The sequence below is a fragment of the Priapulus caudatus genome, unplaced genomic scaffold (assembly GCF_000485595.1).
Source record: "Priapulus caudatus unplaced genomic scaffold, Priapulus_caudatus-5.0.1 Scaffold43, whole genome shotgun sequence".
Lineage (NCBI taxonomy): Eukaryota > Metazoa > Priapulida > Priapulimorpha > Priapulimorphida > Priapulidae > Priapulus > Priapulus caudatus.
The window spans coordinates 124941-135849 of NW_014577104.1; the positions used below are offsets into that span (position 1 = coordinate 124941).

The window sequence follows — 10909 nt, forward strand, 5'->3', positions numbered from 1 at the left end:
TCTCTCTCTCTCTCTCTCTCTCTCTCTCTCTCTCTCTCTCTCTCTCATCTCTTTATCTCTACCAGCTTGCATAAATTAGCCATGTGAGAAATTATACTACCTTGCAAGTATCGCTGACCAGTCAGATGTTGAGCCTGTGGGGTGCCAAGATGAGCATACATCTTCGTGACATGGAAATGCACCTTGTCAAAGTGGTAATATGAGTAGTAGCTCATGAGCACAACAGAGAGAATAACTGCCACCTAGAAATAAATAGTTCATCATTAACTTTATAGGCCAATGGCAATGTCACCAAGTGATAAGCTGGTCCAACCTTAACCACAAGTTACCTGCTCGCTTCTCACTACGTGGCGAGAATCGAACTCTTCCTAGTAAAAATAGTATGTGAAATAGTCGTACTCGTAAAGCCCACATTATAATGTACCGCTGGCGCTACCGGTTACTTTGGAGTTCGCCGTATTTTCACAGAATTAGGTACCGACTTCTAAGGTACGCCTATAGTTGGACGCAAATAAACAATGGCCATGTGCCGAGGTGGGCACTAATCAATACAAACTCATAATTTCTGGACTAATGCATCACTGCATGGCAACCAAACCAAGGCCAGGGCAAGGGTATTTTAATTTTGGGGAATCCTTAACTATGGGAAGGTATTATAGGAGCAAAATGGGAAATTTTTGGATCATTTTTACCCATTTTTCGTAAATTAATTAGTTATATCTCCTACATCTCTTAACCAATTACCCTGGTATTTCACATGAGGTAAGTTCCCACAAAAGGTAAGTGATTGCCGTAATTTGACCTCTCAGTGACCACACTGTGATGACCTGTGACGTCATAAAATTGACCTCACCAGGTAAAAATTCAGGTAAATATCATTTTACACCCTGTTTGCTTTAATTTCAGTTTTAATTACATTATATCATTAGTTAGCTATAGTTAGAAGAATGCTACCATAATTGTGCTGTTATTTTCAGTTTATTTGTTATTGTTGCCATGGAAACAGATCAGAAAGTGGAAGTTCGTCACCTACCACTGGCACTGTACCAGCAAGGGCATATCAATTACAACAGTTTTTTTAATCAACCACAGCCATACTTGCAACACTTGTATCCATAAAGCGTCGGGTTTCTTTCTTCGTGCTAGGTATACACGTCCCCCGTACGGCAAATCGGGATCCCAATCTTCTTTTAGTGGCTTATATCGTTGACGAACGCTCTCGCTTTTACCGATGTCCTCCATGTTGTTTACGTGTGCGTTATTAGGACCTCCTAAAGACCGGAATGACTCGAAATGACACCAATTAACTCGAAATGACACCAATTAACTCGAAATGACTCTAAATTGTCGCAATATTTACACTGAAAATGTATTATGATACCATACACTATATATATATGTATATATGTGTGTGTGTGTGTGGTAGGGCGTTATATATACCATTCAATTAGGGTCATTTTAAGTTGTTTCGATTGATTTCGGTATTTAGGAGGTCCGGTCAGGTATTATACGGAGACATGGATGCTGTTAACAAGTGATTTCAGACTTTACTTAGTTGATTTGGTGATTAAAGTCTGGTACAGCTAGTGGTAAGTTGTTGGGCGTAGCTGGTCTAGATGGAGAGATTTTTAAATGTGCTGTTTGTATGTGAGAATGTCTCTCTCGGTTTGTGAACCCTCGCTGATCTAGTCACATGGTATGATAATATGATTACGAGCCTAACGACGTAACGTTCAAGAAACGGTCGTAAATGACGATCAAAAAATATAAATTAATGTCCCCGCCAGCCAATGGCAATGCCAATGGCAATGATCCTGGACGCACAGCCACTTGACTTGTATCGTTTCAGTAATGAAATTATGCTAAATAAAACAAATTGTGTTTACTACCAAAGTCTTAATGTTTTAATATCCAAGACTCTAAAAAGTCCAATCTCTACCCCACGCACAATGCTGTTGCAGCACTCCTGTGCCTGTGGCTTAGATACAATAATGTAACCCAAACACAGGATAGGGTGTTATAGGTACACCTATCCTGTGTTTGGGTTACATTATTGTATCTATCATGTGGCTGTGCAACACAGTGTGATCGTGCGCATTCCATTAAAGAAGACAATAGCAGGCCGTTTAAGCCTCGGGGGGGGGGTCACTATATATGCCGGTATTACCCCATGTGCGTTCAAAATTTTGTGGGTTAGGGGGGTGTTTTTCAACTTCTAAAGCGGTGCCCGCGCGGAGCAAATAGGACACCGGCTTTACAAAGCTAAATCCCGGCAATAAGCCCCTCGGCGATCGTTCCAGTCAACACCTGCGCACCCGCAGTAGGCCCGCCTCACGGGCCACCGACCCCCTCCATTCCCTCCCACTCTTGCCGGCTCAGCTTGTCTGCATAGCTCGCAATAGGGGGTAGGGGTCAGGTGAGGAGACTCTCATTGTGTATTGCATTTAAGGGGTGGGATATTTTCATTGTGTGGCCAATAGGAGTGGTATTCTCAATTGTGTCTGCAATGGCGATAGGGTTTTTTCAACTGTGCAAGTTGCGGCACTAGGGCCTATTATTTTTAGATGAGAACGTCTACATGGGTAATACGCGGACATATATCGTAGACCGCGCACGCGGCGCCCGGGGGTTTAAGCCTGGCGGCACATGTGGCCGGGGGAAGCATTTTCCGCGATTAGGGGCAATGTTTTTGTCTGGGCAATTTGTGGCGGGTGAGGACAATTGTGCGTGCACTATTGCTGAACCATTTTGGGCAGCGACCACGCTCGGTGGCTGCCGTCTTAGTAGCTGTGGTTGTAACCAAGATCGTGATCACAGCGCATGATTGGCACAGATAATCCATGTGACCCACCATATCGTGCAGCTATATCGGCTTACTACTATTACAAATGTTTCCTAGCTGTTCGACATTCAGCGCACATTGACGAACATTCGACGAACAATATGTTTGAGCTATCAAAACATTTCCGATCTCAGAAAGCATTGTTCGGGGAACAAATGTTCAGGCAGACTTTTTTCAAAAGCCGACAATTGCGAACATTTCATTGACATTGCTTACGAATAAGTTTGTTGAGCGAAATGTTCGGCAATGTGCGCCGGGCTTATTGTGTGGAAAGAATACCACGTTTATGTTGCAGCTAGGGTGATTTCTTAGCTGCATCTGGACGTAGTCGATGCAGCTTGTGAGGATGGCGCTTATGATCGTAGCCGTAGCCGTGGCGTGCTGCGTCACAGTTGGGCACAAATCTTTAACCGCTCGACGTACAGGTCACGATATTCGGACGGTGGGGGGTAATCGAAAACGAGTTGGGATGCTCAAAGCTGGGGGTCAAGGTAAGAGGTGTAAAAGAAGGGGACATTCCCTCCTTAACTTAAGGTATAGGAGGAAATGGCAGAATTGTGGCACAAATCTAAACGGCTTGAACTAGGTCGTGATAAGTCGGTGTATAGCATCCATGGTAAGGAAAAGCTATCACTGTGCGAAATTGAAGGTCACAGCGTCAAAGGTAGTGGGGCAGCAGGGGCAGATTTTAAACATTACTCTGAGGACATGATCTGACGGAGCGACTAAAAAAAGCTTTTGTTTCAGGCGTGTGACCTAAGCATTTTTAATGGGCTTATGGAAAGGACCACACCTGAAATGTGGCTTTCACGCTGACGTGTGCAGCAGTAAGTGCCTGATGAAATCTTTTGACCTCTCAAAGAGGAGGGTTAAACATGGATTTGTTTACTGTTAGAAAGAATTTGACTGCCGGGTTGCTAGTAGAATCTATACATGCCTGGATGTAATGAGCTACAATGTCACAGTGAAATTTCAAAAGCTAAATTTGGTTGAAGAGGTTTATGCTCCTGTAAATCGTATAATTCTATGGCATTGTCTACTGTCAGTGTGTTACATGTAACTGTAGCCACTGCCGTGCATGTGTGGTGATAGTACTGTGTAGTTCTGCCTGGCGTTAATTAGTTACAGGTGGCAGCTCCTTATTTCAGCCTGTAGGCTTGCGTAGGTAAATGGATGAGTGCTTACTATTCTGTCTTGCAAATAGTTGTTGCTAATACGTACGATGGAGCTTCCATCTTTAATCTTAAGACACCTGTAAACGCTACGCGCCGCCAGTTCGTGGAACATTTTCATTGAACGATGCCAACGAACATTCTTGTGAAGAAGGTTCTGATACCATCCCTGTGCCTTCCACTGTTTCGCCGCGTATGTGAACACATTGGGACTAACAGGGTTTACTAGAATCCCACCACTCCACCACAGAGTCACCGCAGTAGACGTTAGATGAGCGCTGTCGCTCCGCGGCACTTGTTTATGGTGCTGCACACTAGAGCGTTGCTGGCCACGCTGTAAACGTTCTATATTATACGTTCTAAATAAAAGTCATAATATCATCTAATCATAATATCAGGAGTGAATAATAATACTAATAGATCTATTATTATTCACTCCTGATAATATGTTGTAGTAGGCCTATAGTCCTGTAGGCTGTAGCCACAAGTTACCTTCTTGCATGCTTCTCACTACGTGGCGAGAAGGTAACAGAGAAGAACGTGAAACAGTCGCAGGGCCTGGTTGGGCTATGTAGGCTGTAGCAGGAGCGAAGGGGCTACACCTGTAGAGCTATAGCACAAGCGGCTGTGTGACACAATCCTATCCCACGCACACCACTGTTTACAAACTCACAGAAGGACAGAGGATCAAAATAACTTTTGGAACGGGTGGTTCGCTAAAAGGACTCGGGATGTCGAATTTGTGGGGTCAAAGGTCAAGGTGTGTCAATGGAGGGGGAATATTCCCCCCTAACTTAAGGTATAGGAGGAAATACGGAATTGCAGCACAAATCTCAATGGCTTGACCTACGCTCTTAATATTTGATGTATAGTGGAAACCAATCATCAGCGCGAAATTGGAGGTCACAGGTCAAAGGGCAGTGGGGGAAAGGTCAGATATCAGACATTTTCTGAGGACATGGTCTAACGGACCGTGTGCAAAACTTTTTTGTTTCAGTGCTAACCTACCATTTTTATCACTTTATTGAAAGGACCATGAAATGTGCTTTCCGCTGACGTGCGAAGAGTAAGTGTCTGATAACCTTTTGACCCTCATGAGGAGGGGTAAACACGGATTTGTTGACTGTTAACAAAGGACTGAACTGCTTTTGCTATTAGAGCCCTCTCCACCCCCACCCAACATGGTGTTTATAAACATTTGAATTTGTGTAAATAATTACTTTTTCTAGGTAAAAATGCCAAGAAAACAGCTAAAGACATTGTATCTTGGTGTGACACTAGATGACCTCAATAAAAAGGTAGAGGATGTTAAAGCGCTTGGACTAACCACAAAGAATGTTAGACAGTAAGTTTTGCATTTAAATAAATCGTATATAATAGATCTATACAAGCTACACATATATGAATGCATTTAATGCTATTTTTATAAGGGATCGAGTTAGTAAATAAAATTTGTAATTTAATATAGTAAAATCTCAGAATACTGTTGCATAAATTTGGTGGAAATAATCATGGAACGTTTAACTCCTATGTTTAGCTAAAGCTGCGTTTACGCTATCGATTTTTGTCAGCAAATCGTACCGATTTCAAGTGTATTCCAACTAATCGGCTGAAATTCGATTGTGTTGGAGTCGGAGTCAGAGTCAAGTCGCCGAGTTGGAGAAATAGAACATGTTCTATTTTGCACGACTCGGACGATTTGCTGACAAAAATCGATAGTGTAAACGCAGCTTAAGATGTTATAGTTACAGTATCGTATATCATACAATTAAAACAGAATAGCCTCCTACATATACAAACCAATGCTAATAGGTAGGTGTGCTTATGAAATACAGAGATATTGAGAGATAAAAACATAGAAAAGAAGAATATAGCCTTATTTATTCTGAGCATAAACATGGTGGTGGAATGGGCCACTATGCAGTCAATCCTTTTCTCCATTCATCCCTGTTCGATCTAATGCACCAGGACGTCTGACAAGCCGCGAAAAAGAATAACCGCATTTCTTAAAACTGTAAAAAAAAATGAATTGGCGACGTTTCGTGTCGTTTGTTGTGATTTTGCTAGTGGATTCCGGTCATTCGCTCGTACAGGTGCTGCACGTCCGCCGGCAAGCTGTACGGCGCGGCGGGCAAGGCGGAGCTGGACGGAGACGAGGAGCGCGCCTACGTGCTGCTCATGAAGTTCGTCGAGGTCGTGATGGCCATCACATCCGTCGCCGAGTACAAAAACAACAAGGTGCAGCACGCGCGCATCTTGTTGCGCCTGCTGGGGGGCGGGGGGTGGGGTCTCATTGCGCGGGGTGGGGGGGCGTCGGGCTCGCGGAGATGGTTCTCGCTTTGATTACGTGGTATTTGGAATGTTGCAAATTGACACTGTGAATGTTGCAGAGTGCCCCTGCTTTCCCCAGCCACTCTGTGGGAAGTAATTTGCGTGATCATGGTGGTAATCTTTTGGGGAAACAGCTAGGATTAAACACATGAGTTGATCTGATGAGTGATTGATTATCCATGGAGAGATTTGAACTGACATTTCTGATTTTTGGTGTTTTAGTGTGGAATGTTAGTTAGGAAACATGTGTTGCTTTCAGCAAAGAGTTGTGTCGAAATGGTTTTACAAACCGTTTTTAGTCATTCCATTGTTTAGGTTTCACATCGCGGCAAATGTTGTTTCAACCTATTATATAACCTGCACACAGGCAGAGAATTTATTTGCTAGGAATAAGGAATGTGGCATCTCAAACGACTGGAACATTTGTGTTCTAGCTTTAGCATTTACCTTCTGGTGAGTCTAGGGCTATGCCCCGGAATATATTTTTTTACAAAAATGGTGCAATTTGGTTCATTCTGAGGTATTCTGAATACTAATAAAATCAGGTTTATATTTTAAGACCAAATTCACTAATAACTGGTTTCTGATCAATGCAGAAATATTACGATGATCTGGTGGGCTTGTCAAACCTAAAGTTGGCCATTGAGCGATGTGAGAAGCTATCCAAGAGTTTAACAAAGAGGTATTGTAACTATTTCTCTTAGTGTTCTCTGCATTAGTGACTGAAATATGTCATTTTCATGCTATCATAATGGATTCGAAGCTGACGTATCAGTAAATGTCTTCCATACAGATTCTTGTGATTTGTTTTACGTTACCCTAGTAAGAAATATAGTCAAACCTATGTCAAAGGGCACTTCTATAGCATGGACACTTGTCTATATAAGACACTTTGGGCAGTTTCTCTTTAATGACACTTACATAGGGAAAACACCTCTGTAGAATGAACACCTGTCCAAATATAACCCCTTTTTGTTTCATTGAATGACTATTATGTTGAAGCTGACTGTGGATTGCTACTATAAAAAGTACAAGTGCATAAAACCTAAAATTGTCACATTTCAAGTGCTCATATATATATTAAACCTTACCAACAGAATCCATGTTTTTGGCATCTATAATCATTTTAGACTGTCCTTAGCAGTATATGTTTAAATTAACATTATCAATAAATATCTGACAATAAGGCAGGCCTTATAATACAGCTTGTGAAATAGGCCAATGATTCAGTCCTTGGGTCTTGTACATTTTTAATTGTGATATATTTTTGCTATAATCTGTTGTCATCTTAGGTATGATTTGAAAATAGCAGAAGAAGAAGCAAGAAACATCCTGGCAAAGCAGGAGATGAGAGAAGCAGAAGAGATTGAAAGGGCAAAGTTTGGAAAGGGCAATGCTTCCACGTCTGTCGAGAAATCGGCCAAAAAGTCGCAAACAGCTAATGACAGCACAGGTATTCCACACATGGCCAGCAGCATAATTCCGCTACCAGTATTACTAATTTCATGTTCAATATTGCTGATGCTGCCATCTATGTGAATTGAATATGTACTGCGAAGTAAAACTAAGGGGTAAAATCTCTGGAGCTTTTTACAAATATTAAAAAAAAAATTGTTTTTAATTAATTAATTTATTCATAATTATTAAAATAATGATAATGAAAAACAAATCTTACTCGAGGGAATGTCTCACGTTTTTCGTTAGGCGTGCCAGAAGGCTACATCACATCGATGCAGCTATACAAGATGTGTCTGGACAAGGTCAGTGAGGTCATTATAATGGACGCGCGACCAGCCACAGACTTTGCAGAGTCACGCATCGTTCATAGATACTGCATCAGTGTACCAGAGGAGATTGTAAAACCTGGGTGAGGCATTCCGACGTGCAATTGATGCCTGAACTTGTCTTTCATGTCAAATTATATGGGCAGTAACGGTATCATGTTTAAAGGGGGGCTTATGTCGGGCTTGCGAGCCGACTCGACTGGAAGCAACTGGATTTCGAGCAACTGTTGCGTCCAGTTGCCCACTGTTCTATTCCGAGCAACTAGTGGCGGCCAGTCGCAGGCAGTCGCGTCGCAGTCGACCGACCTAATCACTGCAGTACCAGTGAATTGCAGCCAGTTGCTTCCAGTCGAGTCAGCTCGCAAGCCTGACATAAGCCCCCCTTTACAACCTACTGTCAGTGGTATGGGAGGGTTCATGCAGATAATTGGTTTAATAAAACATATCACATTTTTTTACGCTTGGCATAATGTAAATCTATCATAAGGCTTGAAACTAAATTTAAAATATGACCTGTAAACTGTGATCTTTGTCTCATTTTAGCTAAAATGTAAGAATATTCATTGTCACACGTACAAAATATCCTGGTAGATGAGATCAGTGCCATAATATCGTGTCTGATAACAGTGTTACAGTGCAACAAATACAGATCGACCTGCCAGAGGAGAGCAAGGAAGCATGGCTCATGAGGAGCAAGTCAGATTTCATAGTGCTTCTAGACTGGCAGAGCCGACAAGAAGATGTGAAATTAGGCAAACCACTTCAAAATCTGAAGGACGCCATTTTCAAGGTTTTCCTTTTTTCGTTTTTTGTGTAGAAGTTTAAATAATCGTAACCTTTTGTCCATAATTTGTGTACTTGTTTAGTTGCTTTTTGAAATACTTTATCAGAAAAGGTATTTGCTAGGCTTACGCTAATCTCGGTGAGTCATCGCGTGTGCTTTGTTACAGTGGGACTCGATTACCGTGCTGAAAAGTGAACCACTTATATTGCTGAGAGGATACGAAGACTGGCTTCTCCGCTATCCGACGCTGACCACAAACTCCAACGTCCAGCCACCGAAAACGCTGTTCAAGGGCAGCGATAACTCACTGCTGTCACGTAAGTGTCTTGCCGATATTATGAAAATCGTAAATCTATAGTAATGCCTAGCGATGTAGCTGTCATTAAGACAGCGTGACTAATGTATTTACAGGGCAGTCTACGATTAACCATGAGAAATACAGAAGTCGGCGTGTCTTCGCAAATACAGACATTCGTCCAAGTCCCTGGATTAGTAGTTCAGCTCAGTTGAGCCTGTCGACGTTTTCTTTAACAGCTCCTATAATATTGTCGGCGCAGTGGGTTTCAGTTACCCAGGTCTCAACGAGGCGCCATACAACCTTGTCCTTGTATTAGTAGTTCAGTTCAGTTGAGCCTGTTCCGTTACGGGTGAGTATTAAGTTAACGTTTTCTATAACGGTGTCACCGCCATACGTTGTTGCAGTGGACTTCAGTTACCCGGATCTCGACGAGGCGTTTGTCGCGTCACCGAGCATCGGCGAGAATGGCGCTGCTGCCAAACCTCCGCGTAAGACGGACGCGCCGGCTGCCGAACTGACGGCGGACTCGCCGCGCGCGGACCAAGCGGCAACGAGCCTAGTTGAGGAGGGCTCTCCACTGAAAATCGCGTCCGGCGGCGCCGTTCCCGCCGTGAACAGGTCGCTGAAGCCGAGACTCGACGCGCCGCCGACTCGTGATTCGCCGGACGCCGCACGATCATCCCGGGACTCGGCGAAGCGGCGCTCCGATCGGGCGAGGAGCGGCGAAGGCGCAGAGGTCGGAGGTCAGCTGCAGGCGCTGGCAGATCAGATAGCGAACTTGCGGCTGGAGAAGGAGAACTCGGATCGCCGGTGGATGAAAGAGCAGGTATCGTGCGCGGACGTCCAGTTGACTACCTCGCGTGAGCGTGTGTGACTAGAGTTTGACGAACAACCGTAAACTGACCGTTTTCATTAAATTATCGTGTCTTATCAGTATTTGTAAACTTGCTGGTTGTGTGTGATCTCTTCATCCTCCACTGCGTCGTCATCTTTTACATTCATTGCCGTTTCCTTTCCTTCACATTTTGCTTCGGCCTTCTTCTTTCTTCTTTATTCGCCCTCCCCTTAAACCTCCCCCTGCCTCCTTTGAAGTAGTTTCTTGGCGGGCACCAGAAAGTCTGGCATTTCAGACTCGACATTAAAATGACCATTGTAGTAGTAGTAACTATAGTAAAAATGTTTCAAAACGTTTGTCTCAGCATTTCTATGGTTTATGTAGGCACTGTTTTGAGTCTGCATTTTCATCGTTGCTCTGCAGCCGCTCTAATTGCGGGAATCTATTCTAGCAATCCCAAGTCGACAAATCGAATATATTAGAAATTATATTATATTAGTGCATGACGTGATGAATCGCTGCAATCTCATTGGATAACGCAGCAGGTATTATGAAGAGATAGTGCCCGCCTTAGCGGTCATTATCGCTTGCGCGACGCATTGTTATTATAACGCATTGTGTTTACGTCACGAATCTCCTGCGTCTGGGCGCCACGCAAGATTTTGGAATTAATGGCGATTGTGTTTGTGTCGAGCGTTTTGTTACATCGAATGCACCGGCAAATTAGAGAGTATAAAGAAGGTATATACGCATGAAAAGTAGATTGCATAGTCATGTGATGCATTAATATATAAATATTGTTGTTAGACTCCTGCCGTTGCGTCTATGGTTGCGTCGATGTCCAATCTCCCTGCGAGCCACAG

At 43.2% G+C, this 10909-nt stretch overlaps 2 protein-coding genes across 2 annotated transcripts in view; one reads left to right on the forward strand and one right to left on the reverse strand.

The window, feature by feature from the left end:
• LOC106820691 (secretory immunoglobulin A-binding protein EsiB-like) overlaps window positions 1-1246 on the reverse strand; it is a 3763-nt gene extending 2517 nt beyond the window's left edge. The window contains exons 1-2 of the mRNA XM_014825196.1: window positions 1099-1246; window positions 101-242 (exon numbers count right to left, since the gene is read on the reverse strand). Coding sequence (XP_014680682.1) covers window positions 101-242; window positions 1099-1242 — 286 coding nt within the window. The 5' untranslated portion in view covers window positions 1243-1246. The remainder of the gene's footprint in view (window positions 1-100; window positions 243-1098) is intronic.
• Window positions 1247-1512: 266 nt separating this feature from the next.
• LOC106820679 (ubiquitin carboxyl-terminal hydrolase 8-like) overlaps window positions 1513-10909 on the forward strand; it is a 16204-nt gene continuing 6807 nt past the window's right edge. The window contains exons 1-9 of the mRNA XM_014825181.1: window positions 1513-1589; window positions 5244-5359; window positions 6108-6252; window positions 6942-7027; window positions 7638-7798; window positions 8050-8212; window positions 8757-8919; window positions 9080-9230; window positions 9616-10037. Coding sequence (XP_014680667.1) covers window positions 5250-5359; window positions 6108-6252; window positions 6942-7027; window positions 7638-7798; window positions 8050-8212; window positions 8757-8919; window positions 9080-9230; window positions 9616-10037 — 1401 coding nt within the window. The 5' untranslated portion in view covers window positions 1513-1589; window positions 5244-5249. The remainder of the gene's footprint in view (window positions 1590-5243; window positions 5360-6107; window positions 6253-6941; window positions 7028-7637; window positions 7799-8049; window positions 8213-8756; window positions 8920-9079; window positions 9231-9615; window positions 10038-10909) is intronic.